The sequence below is a fragment of the Antechinus flavipes genome, chromosome 1 (genome assembly GCF_016432865.1).
Source record: "Antechinus flavipes isolate AdamAnt ecotype Samford, QLD, Australia chromosome 1, AdamAnt_v2, whole genome shotgun sequence".
Taxonomy (NCBI): domain Eukaryota; kingdom Metazoa; phylum Chordata; class Mammalia; order Dasyuromorphia; family Dasyuridae; genus Antechinus; species Antechinus flavipes.
In genome coordinates, this window is record NC_067398.1 from 709,238,024 (window position 1) to 709,255,353 (window position 17,330).

General features: G+C 38.8%; 1 protein-coding gene across 1 annotated transcript in view; it reads right to left on the reverse strand.

Moving 5' to 3' along the window:
• Window positions 1-7,787: 7,787 nt before the first annotated feature.
• Window positions 7,788-17,330, reverse strand: part of LOC127548642 (sodium-dependent serotonin transporter-like) — a 37,121-nt gene continuing 27,578 nt past the window's right edge. Inside the window, exons 10-13 of the mRNA XM_051976134.1 lie at window positions 15,126-15,225; window positions 13,236-13,336; window positions 10,059-10,226; window positions 7,788-7,898 (exon numbers count right to left, since the gene is read on the reverse strand). Of these exons, the coding sequence (XP_051832094.1) occupies window positions 7,788-7,898; window positions 10,059-10,226; window positions 13,236-13,336; window positions 15,126-15,225 (480 nt within the window). The remainder of the gene's footprint in view (window positions 7,899-10,058; window positions 10,227-13,235; window positions 13,337-15,125; window positions 15,226-17,330) is intronic.

Consider the following 17,330-nt stretch of genomic DNA (forward strand, 5'->3'; position numbering starts at 1 on the left):
CACATGACATCATGCCTCCCAGCTCCAGGGCTATGCATGGTCTGTTCCCCAAGACTAGTCCTTTTCATAATTAATTATTAAAATCCTTTTCTATGTTCTTCCAATTCTGTTTTATATTTCCCGTTCCTGGTATTTATTGTATCTTTTCATTTTATCTGTAATCTCTTCTTCACTCACCATTCAGGACCTCATCAACTAGATAAAATAAATAAATAAAAAGGAACTAATAAGTCAAATTCCAAAACTCTGGAAAGGGATTAAAAAAATAAGAGGAGAGGACTTGAGAATTAGGGGGAAGGAATTTTTGAGAATAAATTTGCCTTAAAGAAGATTAAGCAAAAATAACTGATAAGATATGTACTGTCTTTAAAGAGGAAGAGGGGAGAAATACTAAATTCATTAAAAAATTAAAGAGAAATTGAGAAAACCAGAAAACTTTCATAACCTTAATTAGTTTTTTCATAGCTTTCATGTATTTATTTATTGCCAAAGAGAATGGTAATTGTAAATTCTTCACAAGATCAAATTCCGACATTTGGTCCTTTTTCTAAAGATTATCACCAGGTGCCACATCATTTGCTACATCAGCCATATCATAGTTATCTAATTCTTCTTTTTTGCCTTCTTTTAGTTAGGTAATCTATAAATTTACCCTTCCTCTCTTTGTTTTTAGTTTTTAAAAAAATTTCCTGGACTTTTTTTTTTTTTTTTTTTTGTGAATATCTTTCTATTTTAACTGTTTATTCTTTGATTCATTCTCCTTATACTTGATTGAGTAATCAATTCTTTATTGAATAACCAATCATCTTTATTTTGTTTCAGTCTTCCTAATTGATTTATTGCTTCTAGAGTTCCTATTTTGAGTTCTTTGTTCTAAATAATTTCTATGTTGTAGCTTTGTAGATCTTCCCTTGTTGACTCTTCCCCCCCCCCCCCCCCCCCCTTATTGAGCCTGACTATAAGAAGTATTCATTCTTTCTCGCAGGAAATACAGGATAAAAATGTTGCCCCATGATATGTCTCTGATGGGTGTAGTTTATTTCTATCTCTTAATCACACCTTCCATGATCATCGACTTTCTAATATGCCATAAAAATCTTTCCACAATCATGCCCTCTTCTGGAGGCCAGTTGCCTTCAAAATTTATTATTCTTTTTCTCCTGAGATAGGCTGCTGTCCAGATTCTCTCTGAGATAATGGTCTCACTGAGCCCCAAATATCTGGAGAATATACTGATGGGACTCTAAACCACCTTATTCTGCCCCCTACTCAGGAAATGCTAAAATGAGCCCATCCTGTTCTTATTATCAATCATAATCATACACAGGCTATCTTATTAGCATAGTTAAGACAGTTATGATGTGAACTCTAAACCAACCTATTTTGATCCCTTTGTCAGGAAATGCTAAAGGTCAGTTTTCCAGACTGTCTTTTAATGATGTGAAGCCAAACACTTAATCAACTCACCTAGCCTCCATTGTTAGTAAATCTATTCCATCCATCCTGTCCAATCTTTGAGACTGTATTGATTAATATATCTTTAGATAACTTTTGGAGCCTGGTTAGTCACTAGATTCTGCCTGGCTCTTCCTTCATCCCTTACTCCTCCCACACATCTCCTCTTACTCTCCAAACCTATCTTTCTTCTTCCTCTTCCCTGAAACTATAAAAGTTCCCCAGTGTGGAAACAAATTGCTTAATCATTATGCTTCTGCCTTGCTTATTCATAATTGGTTAAGCCCATGAGCTATTTTATGTAATAAATGGCAAATCTTTGTAATCTGTGATAAATGTCATTGACATGATTGCTTCATGTCATGAATCATTATGCTCTCCCAAACCCATTTCATATTTCTACTTCATATTACTATTTCATATTTATTTTATGGTCCCCTATTTCCCATTACAGAATTTCTCCTTACATAGGAATGTTCTTCAGTGGGACACCTTCTGTCACTAAACTGAGATTTCACTTTATTTTTCCTCATTTTCAAACCTTTCCTTTGTCACCTCACTCATTCTCTTGTAAATTCTCTTTTTCCTAATAGAGTATATGGTTTTTTTTTCATTTTCTACTAGTGATTTGATTAGAGTAAATTATTTTCCTCCTATTTTCTTCCTTCCTCCAACCTTTTTGTAGGCCTTCTCCTTCTGCAGTTCATGCCCATTCAAAACATTGGTTCACTTGGAGGTAGGTCATTGTGAAAAGTTGGTTCAGACCTGATCTCCCTCCATCATTTCTTCCTTTTTCTTTGGGTAGTTAGAGAGAAATTTCTCAATAGTCTTTTTTTTTGGTGATTTTACTATTTTTTTAACCTGAAGTTTTTCTTTCTAGTTTGTTTTTCCCCTTTTTTCTGTGATAATTGATTTCTTGTGTTTTCATTATTTGCTTTATTTCTTGTTTTTCTGTTTTCTGGGATGTTTGCAAAGCAAATAATTTGCTTACATCTCTCTCTTTTTTAAATCCTTCAAATGCTTCTCTTTTATGGAATGTATGATCCTGTGATTAGGCTCAGGTTTGCAGAGTGACATACCTACTATTCCTTTTCCTATTTTCTGTTCCCAGCAGAACAGTCTTCTGTTAGTCAAATTTCCTTTCCTTTAAATTTGAAGGTCTTCATCCTGGTCAATTGCAGAATTTGTTGTTTGCCACTGGAATCGTTAAATTTAGTCCTAAAAAAAATCACCATAGGTATTTGGCTATCTGTGGGTTTTTTCATTTGAAACTTTGTTATCTGGACAGTTTTCTTACATTATTTCTTGGATTATGTCATTCAGGTTTTTTGACTTATGCTCTTCTGGGAGGATTCTTAAGCTATCTCTACAGTTTCTGTCTATGAGATCACTATGTTTTGTTTGTACAGAGATCATGTCTTTTAAAATCTTGCTTTTTGTTTCTCTTCTTTTAGCTTGTTCTTCATTTCTGTATATTGGTACTCCCAACCAGTTGTTTGGAGATATACCACCGTGGATTCAAATTTTTCTTTTTTGCTGATTATTTTTGCTGAATGGATTATACATCCTGCTTTTATTATATTTGCTTCTATATTCTATATAATTTATATGTTATATAAACATCCTCTTATGGCTCAATGTCTTCTTGGTAATCCATGGACTTCTCTGCCTTATCAGAGTTGGTAATTTCAATTTTTTCCCTTATATTTCCTTATTATTTTTCTAGTTGAATGGTGGATCTTCTCAGGGTGTAGAAGCTTCAAGCTGTCTCAGCCTTTTCCTGGGTTGGGGAATTCACTTTTCACTAGGGAAGACAGAATGGACACCAGTTGGATAGCAGTTCTTTTTCCTTCAGAACTGGTGGAGCTGGCTGGCTCTCTTCTCTAGTTTCCTTTGTTCTTAAGTTCTCTGATCTTATAGCACATTCCCTCAGATGGCACAAAATCCTTCTTCTTTCCCATACTTCCACATAGGGTAAGAGATGGAGGTTTGGTTTGTTACCATAGAATGGTGGCTTTAGGGTAGGGTTTACTAGTCTTCCTTTTTAGCCTTCTCCTTAATACAATAGAAAATATACCTTGAATATCAAAACAACCTTCAACAACAACAAAGGGAAACAACCTATTAATACAGAACATATTTACACCAGCCTATGCTGTTGTAGCAAAGATCTGGACGTGAAGTGTGTACCCATCTATTTGAGAATGGCTGAACTGATTAGGCTAAATGAATGTAATAGCATCTGACTATACCACACTAGCTTTTTATGGACTTACTGGGTACACATACTATGGACTCAGGAATTATTTTGTCTTATGCTTTTTAAGAAGAATAATATCCCATAAAAGAAGTACTTAAATTTTATGTCTCTCCCAATGTCTATCACAGTGTTTTGCAGTGTACTAACTACTTAAATTGCAATTTGTCAAATAAAATTCTCATGGCCAATTCTTCATTTGTTAAATCAGCCAAAATGAGTGAACTAACTTTTCTGGGGCAGAGGAATGTAAGGGAAGGAATATTAGATGTAGATATAGACAGATAACCTGGGTTCAAATCTTCATTTTGTGATTTAGACACACACACAAGACACAAGAGAGTTGTTGTATTTGGGGAGGACATTAGTAAATGGAAGTGGATGCTTGGGCAGAGTCTGAAAAAAATGAGGTAGGGGCGAAGGGTTAGCTGTACTAGTACAACTAGTACAAAAGAGTGAAGAGAGGAGATGGAGTGTCATGTCTGAGGAACTACAAGGACACCAGTTTGTCTGGGCCATAGAATTTAGAAGAGAGAGTAGTATGTTATAAAGATGGATAGGCAGATTGAAGCTAGGCTATAAAGGACTTTAAAAGCTCAACAAAAATTCTTGCAGTTGATCCTAGAGAGGGTGGGATCACCTTGGACTTCATTGAGTAAGGGGTGTGACCTATTCTGATCCAAACTTTTGGAAAATCATTTTATTGGCTGTACATACAATAGATTGTAGAAGGGATGGACTTGAGGCAAAGGGACCAATTAGTAAGATATTTCAGGGGTACAAGTAAGAGGTAATGAGGTTCTGAACAAGGATGGGGGATGAATAGGAAAAGCGATGGAAGCAAAAAAGATGAAGATGAAAATAACCAGCTTTAGCGATTGATTGTTTATGGAATGGTGAAAATAATTAGATTAAAAATCTGAGAACCTGATGGTAGTGTTCTCAACAAAAGTAGGGAAAATTCAGAAGAGGTGAAGTTTGGGGTAAAGATTTCAGATATTTTGGCTTCAGATGTCTACAGGACATCTTATTTGAAATGTCCAATAAGCCATTGGTGATGTGGGACTGAAGCTCGGGGATGACTGGGGATGATCGGGGATGATGATACCCATTTGGGAGTCATCAGCATGGTGATATGTATGGGATATGACAATCCAATTGGCATTTTCCTATTCATCCCCCATCCTAGCTCAGAACCTCATTACCTCTTACCTGTACCATTGAAATATCTTGCTAATAGTCCCTTTGCCTCAAGTCCATCCCTTCTCCAATCTATTGTATGTACAGACAATAAAATGATTTTCCAAAAGTCTGGGTCCCCTTGCTCAATGAACTCCAGGGGGGTCCCACTGTCTCTAGGATCAACTGCAAGAATTTTTGTTGAACTTTTAAAGTCCTTTATAGCCTACCCTCAACCTGCCAATCCATCTTTATAACAGAAGACACTGTGCTGGATAATGGAAAGACAAAGAAAAAAAATGAAACAATTCTTCCTCCCTTTGAGCTTACAATATATTTAAAAGATACAACATGGTCACAAATAAATTTCTACCTAATTATAGAGGATGAGGGAGAAAGTGTTAGAGGCCAAGGTGATCAGGAAAGGTTTCCTATGGGAGATGGGGAATAAGCTGAGCCATGAAGGGCAGAGAGAAGAATTTCCATCTTTTCCTCTCCTATTGGAACTCTTTCCTGGTCCCTGTAGAAGGCTGATCTTTCCCTGCTCTGGTTATAAACAATCTGAAAGCTTTATACCCTTGTTGGCTAATTTTTTAACACGAAAATATACTTGTTAGAGTCCTCCACAAAACTCACACTGGGTTTACTCTATATACTTTATACTTCCTTATCCACATTCATTTTAAATCTCACTTATAAGAAGAGAAGGACTTGAGGTGAGAGACATCTGCCATTTTTGTCCTTAACTCAACTTTTTGTCCTTAACCCCATGCCTGGCACATTGTCAAGACTTAATAAATGCTCATTGAATCCAGTGAAAGACAATTGAGAGTTGTGAGGGATCATGAGAGGCTTCCAGAGGTGTCTCCAAACTCTTAGAGAGACTTTAAGCTTTGACAGCTTTTTAAAAGTTTGAAGTTTTATTAGTTTAAAACAGAAATAGGATTTCTGAAACACTCTATGTCAATACCTGAGCACATGAGAGAAATAGGAAGGATTGATACTAATTTCTCATAAGAATATTCAAAGATAAAGGTAGAAAACAGTGTTTTCTAACAGTGTTTAAGGAAACAATCGCGTCTGTATAGGCTTGGAAAGTGTTTTCCTCACTAGAAGTTTAGGAGGAAGGGAATACCAAAATTGCCATCCACATTCCACAAACAAAGGAAACTGAGGCTGAGATGGTTTGTCCAAAGTCGTGCCCTAGAATATTAGAACCAGGACCCAAAGGGAGGGTTCCTGATTGAAGTCCTGCTCTCTTTCCCCTCCACCATCATGTCCCAATGGGCAAGGAGTTCCTCGGCCAGTGGGCCATCCTTGGTTTTCTGTATGAATTCTGCCATAGTAGTCACAAACCCTTCCTTGTGTATGAAAGGCCACGTCACCTACTGTTGTGCCCAAACTGCTGAGCAATTGGCGTCAATCCTACACGGGCTAATTTTGCCCTTTGCCCTTCATAAAAGGAAGGCAGTCCTCCATACTATTTCTAATCCCAGAAGTATCGGACTTCTCATAAAAATGTGGACTCTAGAGTGGCGGGCTAGTCTGACGTAAGCAGAAATGACCTTACATGGATTTCCCAGGGTGTCTGAGATGGGACTGAGCATGTGAAGGGATACAGAGGCAAACAGGCTTCAGGTGCCTGGATGGGTCTGGGGGAGCTAAGGCACAGGATGCAGGCAGATGGAGTCAGAGGGGCTGGTTCACTGTGATCTTGGTTGGGCAAGTTGTTTCCTGAGCTTTGGTTTCTTTTTCTGTAAGATGAAGCCCTGAAGTCCTTTGTCATTCTAGATTTGTAATCTCTAAGCAAGTAGCGTCAAGGAGTAGATTTAGATTTAGAAACATCCACTATGACCAAAGTAAATCATATCACCTTTGTCTTTCTCCTTTGTAAAATGGGTGGACTAATAGCACTTAACTCCAAGGTTGTTGTGAGTCTCAAAGAAGATCATGCATGTAGAGAGCTTTGAAAACCTTCAGGCATTAGGTGAATGTGAGCTATTTTTATTATTATTATTATTCTACGAATGTGCTTCTAAGCCTGTCTCCGTAATACTATTGGTCTTAAATCAAGGCTATTTTCACAACCAAGGTGGAAGAGACTCTTGTGATGTAAGAGAAAGAATACTGAATTGAGAGTTATAGGCTAGGTTCAGATCTGTCTCTCTGCCACTTACTGCTGGCATGACTTTTGCCATGTCACTTCTCTCTCTGCAAAATGAAAGGGATTATCCCTGATGACTTCAAGTCCTCTCCAACTCCTTAAGGTCAGAATGGAACTTTGGTATGCACAGAAAATACCTTAAAGACTTTGCCACATCGAAGGAAAGTTGGCCAGGGCTACCGCAGGAATTCAAACATTGGTCCCCATCTTTGTGTTTATGTGCTATGACGTAGCACATGGTAATTATGTATTTGATAACTATTTGTTGGCTGACACAAGCTCATCACCCACCTGTACCCTGTCAGCTCACCTAGGTCTGACTCTAATTCTAGAGACTTATTGGGGGATACATTGGGGTGGTGCAGTGGTTAGAGCAACAGGCTTGGAGATAGGAAGATTTCAAATCTGGTTCCAGACACTTGTGGGAATCTGGGCAAGTCATTTAACCCTCATCTGCCTCAATTCTTCATGTGTAAAATGGAGACACTAGAGAAGGAAATGGCACCCACTCCAGTATCTCTGCCAAGAAGACCCGATGGACAAAATCCAGGGGGGTCACATAGAGTTGGGCACAATTAAAGATGGAACAGCACATCTAATGCTTGCTGTAAGGTGGGCAGAGGGCATGATGGGAGTTGAGGAGGACAATGAGGGACAATTAGAAGAGTGTGCCCATGTATGTCAGGGGGTCTTGCATCAGGGGATGTCCTGATCTGGGAGAGCGGGAAGGCTTCAGGTACCTGGGTGGATCTGGGGGAGCTGAGGCACAGGATGCAGGCAGATGGAATCGGGCTGCTGACCTTGACTTGACTTCTTTTCTGGTCTCAGACAAACCTCCAGGCGCTGGGAGAAAACACAAGAGATGAGACATTGTTGGGATAGGCAAAATGGTCTCTCAGGAGCTTATCAAAGTTCAGTTCTGTAAGAAATTGGCAATTGGCCATATTCTCTAGTCTTTCCCTTAACCCCATAGGATCCCAATTCCCCAGTGCCATCACTGGTCCTTTTACAATAGCCCTGCAAATAATGGTACAAACCCATAGCAGCCCCTAGATCAGAGGAGAGAAACACACACTGATGGCAACTATGGAAAATATAATTGGCAGATTCATAGCGTACTTTACAGTTTGTAAAGCTCTCTACATACAAGTCTCTCAGTGGAGATTTGAACCCATGTTGTGGAGTGGCCCAGCAGATAGAAAACTGCTCTTGGAGTCTCTCTCTGCCTCTGATACTTATTGGCTGTGTGATCTTGGGTAAGGCACTGAACTTTTTTTTTTGAGTCTCAGTTTCCTCAACTCTAAAATGAGAATAATAACAGCTTCTACATCACAGGATGAGCATCAGATGGGTTGATTTTTAAAGTGCTTTGCAATCCTTCAGGTGTTATATAAAAGTTATTATTATATTTAAAGATGAGGAGATTGAAACTCTAACTTAAGTGACTTGCCCAAGATTTTATAGCTTGAAAGTTTTAGAGGCAGGATTCTAACCCCAAGTCTTCTAAACTCAAAATCTGACACTTTATAAGAAAATAATAGTAAAAGCAGAACAAAAGGCATGAAATACAGAAAAAATACACAGAATAGAGTTTGGCATGAGGGAAAGATTTCTGCCCCCCTCTTCCACTTATCATGTGAAGATTCTTTTCCTCTCTGTGCCTTTGTTTCCTCTTTTGTAAAGTGATCATATTGGATTAGATGGCTTCTGAGGTCCCCTCCCAGCCCTAAATCGATGAACTTGTTTTCCAACAAACCCACGATGTTTGTTTGCTTTGGGCTCAGACCTGTGATTTTCTTAATCATTATCTTGTGAAAGTGAATGCACACATTTTAAAAAAAGCAACTGTAAATATTAGAAATGTCTGGGTTTGTGTAAATCATTTAAAATTCTTGTTTGTGTGTTGGAGTATTTGTTTTTGTTCATGGTTACTAAGTTTAGAGTAAAATTAGGAGCTTACTTTAAAAACAAACAAACAAATAAAAATACTACTCATTCACACTCCCTCCAACAGCAGCATTCTTAATATAGGAAGGGTGTTGGACTCTCAGACAGCAGGGACTTGGGTTAATTCTGCCTCTAATACTCTCTCTCTCTCTCTTAATTTAATTTAATTTGTTTGGGTTTTTTTGCCTCTAATACTCTTAACAAGACTAAAATCAGTGGAATGACCAACTTTTAGACTTATTAGGGATTTTTTTTTATTATTAAAGCTTTTTATTTACAAAACATATGCATGGGTAATTTTTCAGCATTGGCCCTTGTAAAACCTTCTGTTACAACTTTTTTTAAATAGGGATTTCTGAAGCCATCTAGTTCAACACAATCAGAAAGTGAGTCCTCTCTATTATTTTCTGGCAGTGATTACCCTCCTGTTCACTTGATCATGTGCAGTCATGGGAATCCATTCTTTCACGTGCTGGCCCATTCCACTTTGGAATAGTGTTGTTATTGGGAAATTTGTACTTATGAGCTGCCTATATCTGCCTTCTTACCACTTCTGCCTGGTCTTACCCTTTAGGGACAATCCCATTTCCCTAAGACTCAAAGAGAGATCTCATCTCCAAAAACGGCTTCTCTAGGCTAAACATGTCTGGTTCCTTCAACCCTTCTTCACAGAACATGGGCTCCAGAACTTCATCCTCTTCGGGACATGCTCTAGCTTATCAGTGTCCTTCCTACTTTGTGATGTTCCAAACTGAACTCAACCTTCCAGAGGATTGACTAGGGTGGAAGACGGTGAGATTATAGCCTCAGTCCTGGTTACTCGAGGCGATGGAACTAAACTGTCCAGCGAGCTTATAGCATTAGTCCTGTTGATCTCGGCAGTGACCCAGTTAAGATAAATGCATCTTTATGAACGACTGATACCTTGAACTCATTGTCTGTTATTTTTTCACCAAACTAGGTGGTGGTGATTACTGGAGGGCCAAAGAAATGGAAACCACCCTTAGTTTTTCCCAGGCCAGGAGAGGAAATGGGGGCATATCCTGCCTTCCTGACCTGCTTGAGAGACCCAGGTGTCCAGAGAAGTTTGTAGACCATATAGATGGGGATGCAGCTACATGAAGAAGCGCTGATCAGATGTCCAATGGAGATGCTCCAGTCTGGATAGCGGTAGTCAAACAGTACAAGAGGAGACTGGTCCAGGAGGGAGCTGATGATTATAAACTAGTAGGAGGGATGAAAGTGTAGAGAAAAGGAAGTTAGAACCATTCACTCATTTTTTTATTTTATTTGACATACATTTATTGTAATCATGATGTGTAGATCACTGTATTAGGAAGTAGTGATTTGGAAGAAACAAAAATAAATAAACCCTCTGCAATCTGAATCCCAGCTCCTTCTTCAAAGTTATATCCTATTACTGGTCTCCATGCATTCTCCATTTCAACCAAACTGACTCACTAGCTTTTTCCTATGTATGATACCTTATCTCCCTCCTCCGTGCTTTTGCATAGGCTATCTCCTCTGTGTGGAATAATGATCATGATCATGATCACCATCGCTAGCATTTATAAGGTTTGCAAAGTGCTTTACAAGTATTATCTGATTTTATTCTTACAAGTCTGGGAGATAGGTGCTTTCCAAGTATCCTTTCTGAAGCCACACTAACTCTTCCAGGTGAAGGATCAGCCTATCAGGAAGGACTCAGGCAAAAATCGTGTTGGCAGTGGCTAAGAGAGAGATACCTTTTTCCCACAGGTTTCCTTTTCCTTTATGGAAATGGACAACAGAAGCATCCTTGATCTTCTGGAGGATAATCTCTTCTTGTTATACCAACCGGAAGATTCCAGTCAGCTTCCATATGAGCAGTGCCCCCTCCTGACTTATAGATTTTTGCTGAAATAGAATTAGCTAGAGCTAATTCGGGCACTTTGTCACATAATAGGAGCCCAATGGCATTCAATATATCTCTTCTTCAGTTGGAAGTTTGACTAGAGAGGAATCGAGACACACATATATGTATATATATGTATAATGTCTGGACTAGCTCTCTGGAGGGCCTCAGGATCAGTCAGAGTCAGGATCAGTCAAAGTCCTTGGTCTTTAGGAGGAGTGAAGGAGGCAGGCAAGCTGCCACGAGGCTCATCTAAGCTGGAATCTGGACTCTGGAGTTTTCCCTGCTGAGTGTACTGTGGCAGAGAGACTCTGACCCTCTCCCTCAGCCCTCCAATCCTTGCCTACCATCACCTCACCACCACACATTCAGCAAGTGCCAATAGTGAGGAGAGCTATCACATCACCAATCATCTAAGTGTATGTTTACAGAACCATTATCTCACATTGAGTAGGTACTTAGCCTTAAGTGCTCTGCTGTCTTAGATCCAAGTCCCCCTTTTCAGAGTTCCAGCCCTCTGAACACATGGTCAATGCTTTGGCATTGGTTGCCAAACCAAAGGTCTGTTGAAAACATTATGGAAGTATTCATCCCCTATCTCTAGGATCTACTGTGTGGCTCCTTCAGTGCTGATTCACTGAGATGCATGAGAGTTCTCTGGTGCATGAAGAGCCTTCAGGCATCGTAGAAGCACTTTGAATCATTATTGCTGTTGCTGTAATATTGAATTTCATCTACCTTCTTACTGAACCAAGAATCCTCATCTCTCTAAACTTTGCTTGAGCTTTCTTTTTGTTTGACTTAAACACTGCTTTGTTGGAAACAGATGATCCATCTTCTTGTTAAATCCTGTGAAATTCTCATTTCTCACAGAGCGGCTTCTGAATTTCTCCATCATTTTTGTCAAACCGATCTTGATGTTGCGAGTATTCCAGTCCAGATGAGCAAACACAAATCTCTGCAAGCTGCCCACTCCTTTTCTGCTCTCCTACTTGTGCCGACTCAGCTTTCCTTCCATGTCAGCAATGAACCATTTATGCTCAAAGAAGGGCTGAGGAATGATCAACACGGTGTTTGCTGCCTGAAAACTCCAGGAGAAATGCCAGGAGCAGAACAGAGCTCTGGACACAATGTTCATCACTCTGACCAAGGCCTTTGATGCTGTCAGTTATGGAAGGTCATGGTGGAATTTGATTGCCCACAGGATTTTTGGGATATTATGCACCAGTTGCACGATGGCATATTTGCATAAGTTCTGAGAAAACATAAAGCTCTCACATTTTCTCAGACACCAGTGGAATAAAGCAGGCTAGCTTGTTTGCTCTCATGCTTTTTAACAGGATGTTTTCTGGGATGTCAGATGCTTTCATTGAAGAAGAAAATGGCATCAAAGTTAACTACCACATTGAGATAAACTATTTAACTTGAAAAGGCTATAAGCCTTTTCACATCAGAGCAGGGGCTGTGCTCTATGAGAAAGGCGGAATTGCAGGAGCTCAAAAGAAATGCAAGATGTGGGAATTTAGAGATGTCACCACTACAAATGTTCACATGGACTATTTGTGCCTGTCCCGGGATAGAACCTTCTGATTTTGTTTTGGTCTCATCAGCCACAACTGAACACACTGCACTCTGACCACATCATTATCATGTCATTAGTTCTTTTAAAAAAAATGAAGGACAAACAAGTACATTATGATACCCATTATCCAGATGAAGAAAACCGAGGCAGACAAAATCAAGTGACTTTCCAGGAATCAGATAGCTAGTAAGTGTCTGAGATCAGGTGAACTCATGAAGAGTTCAAATCAAGAGTCCTGATTTTGGCCAGGGCTGGCACTCTAACCACTGTACCACCTCACTGCCCAGTTAAGTTCATAAGATGGTTCTTTTCGATTATTTTTCCAATTACATGTAAAGAAAGTTTTCACCATTCATTTTTGTAAGATTTTGTATTCCAAATTTTCTTCCTTCCCTCTTTTAGCTCCTGCTTCTCCAAGATAACAAACCATCTGATGTTGGATCTGAGTTCCAAATCTGGCATCATCATTAACTCACTTTGTGACTTAGGTTGTTTTTCAAGTCTGAGAAGTTGGATAAAGTGAATTTTAATGCCCTTTCCAACCTTGCCTTTGATGAGTCAAGAATGCTAGGTCCCGGAGGGAAATGTCATAGTCTTACTAGAACTTCATTTCTGTAAAATAGTGATAAGTTTTAATGCTTTCCTTTCCTCGGAATGTAATAAAAAGAAATGTGATGATAAATATTGTGTTTTGTGCTCTTGGAAGAGATGGCACTAAAACAGCTCCGGGAGTTGAAGGAAGGGTAGATATACTCACTGCAAGGAAGGCAGGACTGATGGCGACCCAGCATATCTTCCAGAACAGGCCTGGGCTGTAGCCAAGCATGACCTTCACATCGTGGCAGAATTGCTGGATTCCTGAGCAGGGAAAACAGTATTATCAGCTCCCTTCTTCACTGACCTCAATCTCAGCAAGGTATTTGACCCTGAAAATGGAGCTTTACCTTGAGTAAGCAGTTGGAACCCCCATCTCTGTCCCTGCAATCCTACCACCCAAATCCTCGTTCATGCTTCCCAATGTGGATCCTCTATCAGAGAGACTCTCTCCCCGTCTCTTGTACCTTTAACTCTATCAGCAATCAGAACCGAAGTGCAGGTACCTGTTAACCTCTCCGTGCGACACTCCTCACATCAGATTATTCTTCTTTAAAAAATCTTAACTTATCACTTGTGGTGCCTCTAAAGACAATTACTTCCATTCTTTCCAGATTTGGTATTATTTGGATCGCTCTCTCTGTTTTTTCATAGAGTGAACTCTTTGAGAATAAGAACTTTCTTATTTTTAAAATTTGTATTCACAGAACTTAGCAAAGTGATTGGTAAGCACTTAATAAATATTTTTGTTCATTTATCCATCTATTTATGCATTTATTCATTCTTGGGTTAAATGGACGGGATTAGAGATTCAGAGACATGGCAGCAATGGGAAAAGTCCCTGTTCCTTAGCCTGCAAAGTCAGGCTTGGAAGCTTTCTGACTTCATACACATGGGCCATGGAAGCAGATAAACTAAACAGACTGATAGCATGAAGCATAAATTGGTGGAGAAGGAATTGAGGGTGGCCAATATATACTAGTGAGAGCAGAAGGAAACTTCAAGATGTTAGGGCTATTGCAAGTTAACTAGTATAACTGTTTTATACCTTTGCTTTTATGTTGTATGGAGATGACAGTTTTATAAAGCAAATGAAAAGCTGCTGTCTGCAGTATCCTTCTGTGAATAATTCCCAACAAAAGGGAAAGGATGTAGCGGAGTTCCAAGAGAGAGTCTTGAACTGGGCTAGCAAAAGAAAACTCCAATAGCTTCCTAGGGGACCATGAGCCTTTTTAATTTTTTTATGAAATTGTTTTATTTTTTCCTGTTTATACATGTATATTAACTTTTTAAATACACATTTCTTTATGAATCATGTTAGAAGAGAAAAATGAGGACAAAAGGAAAAACCACGAGAGAGAAAAAAAAAACAGAAAAAAGAAGTGAACAAAGCATGTATTGATTTACATTCATTCTCCTGGTTGTCTTGTGCTCTCATAGCTCAGGAGACTGAAGGAAAGGATGGAGATAGATTCCAACCTAGAAGTCAGGTTTGCCATGGGATTGGATGTAGGGAATGTTTGCAAAGTTCAGTGTTCCATAATATACATATCTAATGGCTATTATTATTATTACCTTGCTTCCATGGACTTTAATCAAATTTTTGTTTCACCAAGACCTGGCAGTGAGTGACCCAAATAATACTAGATCTGGAAGTAAATTTTCTTTCTTTTCTTTCTTCCTTCCTTTCTTCCTTCCTTCCTTCTTTCTTTCTTTCTTTCTTTGGCAATTGGGGTTAAGTGAAACCCCAGAGTCACACAGCTAGGAAATGTTAAGTGTCTGAGACTCAGGTCTTCCTGACTTCAGGACTGGTACTCTATCCATTGAGCCACTTAGCTGCCCCTCTTATCTTATCTTTTCTTTTTTTTTCTTTTTGCTAAAACATAAATAATTTGATGTGAGGAACGTGGTACTGATGGGTTAATAGATATTTGCACCATGGTTCTGATTGCTAATAGAGTTAGTTTGTTATACAAAGGTATAAGAGACATGGGGAGTCTCTTTCCCCTTCTCCACTCCCCAAAGGAGTCTTTTTTTTAAAGGTGCTTTTTACCATAAAACCAAGAAACTGCAATTGCTTCCAAGAATACCACAGCCAGAATGGAGCAGTTAGCACCGAATTCTTCTAGGAGCTTGATCACATATGCACCTCCCTAGAACAACAAAAGAAATCCAGCTTCAGGGTTGTCTGCAACATCCTTCTGTGAATAATTGCCAACAAAAGGGAAAGGATGTAGTGGAGTTCCAAGAAAGAGTCTTGAACTGGGCTAGCAAAAGAAAACTTCAATAGCTTCCTAGGGAACTATGAGCCATTTTTATTTTTTATGTCATTATTTTATTTTTCCTGGTTATACATGTATATTAACTTTTAAAATACACATTTCTTTATGAATCATGTTAGGAGAGAAAAATCAGAACAAAAGGAAAAAACCACGAGAGAGAAAAAAACAGAAAAAAAGAAGTGAATACAGCATGTATTGATTTACATTCAATCTCCATAATTCTTTTTCTGAATGCAGATGACATTTTCTTTTTTTTTTAATTTAAATTTTATTTTATTTAATAATAACTTTGTATTGACAGAATCCATGCCGGGATAATTTTTTTACAACATTATCCCTTGCACTCGCTTATGTTTCGTTTTTTGCCCTCCCTCCCTCCACACCCCCCCCCCAAGATGGCAAGCAGTCCTATATATGTTAAATATGTTGCAGTATATCCTAGATACAATACATATTTGCAGAACCGAACAGTTCTCCTGCTGCACAGGGAGAATTGGATTCAGAAGGTAAAAATAACTCGGGAAGAAAATCAAAAATGCAAATAGTTCACATTCATTTCCCAGTGTTCCTTCTTTGGGTGTAGCTGTTTCTGTCCATTATTTATCCATCGAAACTCAGTTAAGTCTCTTTGTCATAGAAATCCACTTCCATCAGAATACATCCTCATACAATATCGTTGTCGAAGTGTATAATGATCTCCTGGTTCTGCTCATCTCACTTAGCTTCAGTCCATGTAAGTCTCGCCAGTCCTCTCTGTCTTCATCCTGCTGGTCATTCCTTACAGAGCAATAATATTCCATAACATTCATATACCACAATTTACCCAGCCATTCTCCAATTGATGGACATCCATTCATTTTCCAGTTTCTAGCCACTACAAATAGGGCTGCTACAAACATTTTGGCACATACAGGTCCCTTTCCCTTCTTTAGTATTTCTTTGGGATATAAGCCCAATAGAAACACTGCTGGATCAAAGGGTATGCACAATTTGATAACTTTTTGGGCATAATTCCAGATTGCTCTCCAGAATGGCTGGATTCGTTCACAACTCCACCAACAATGCATCAGTGTCCCCGTTTTCCCGCATCCCCTCCAACATTCATCATTATTTTTTCCTGTCCAGATGACATTTTCTATCCAAAGTTTTATTGAGATTGCTTTGGATGCCTCTTTCTTTCATAGTTTTTCATTCAAGACTTACATGAACTGATGCTAAGTGAAATGAGCAGAACCAGATCATTCTACACAGCAATAACAAGATTATGCGATGATCAATTCTAATGGACGTGGCTCTTTTCAACAAGGAGATGATTCAAACCAATTTGAATTGTTCAGTGATGAAGAAAGCCATCTACACCCAGAGAGAGGACTGTGGAAATTGAGCGTGGACCACAACATAGCATTTCACTTTTTTTGTTGTTTGCTTGCATTTTATTTTCTTTCTCATTTTTTCCTTTTTGATTTGATTTTCTTGTGCAGCATACTAATTATATAAATATGTATGCCCATATTAGATTTGACATATAATTTTTACCATGTTTAATATATATTAGATTACTTCCCATCTAGGGAAGGGGGTGAGAAGAAGGGGGGGAAATTGGAACTCAAGGTTTTGCAAGGGTCAATGTTGAAAAATTATCCATGAATGTTTTGAAAATAAAAAGCTTTAATAAAAAAAGTTTTTTATTCTCTGAGCCCCAGTTTCCCTATATTTAAAATGAGGAGATCCTCTGATATAGTGGAAAGAATGCTGGATTTTGAGTTAAAGGATATGCGCATATATATATATATATATGTATATATATATTACAGGCAATTGGGGTTAAGTGACTTGCCTCCCACAGCTAGAAAGAATTAAGAGTCTAAGGCTGAATTTGAACTCAGGTCCTCCTGACTCAGGGCCAGTCCTCTATCTACTAGTCATTTAGCTGGGCCCAGGATATGAGTCTGATTCTCAGCCTGGCCAAGTTGAGT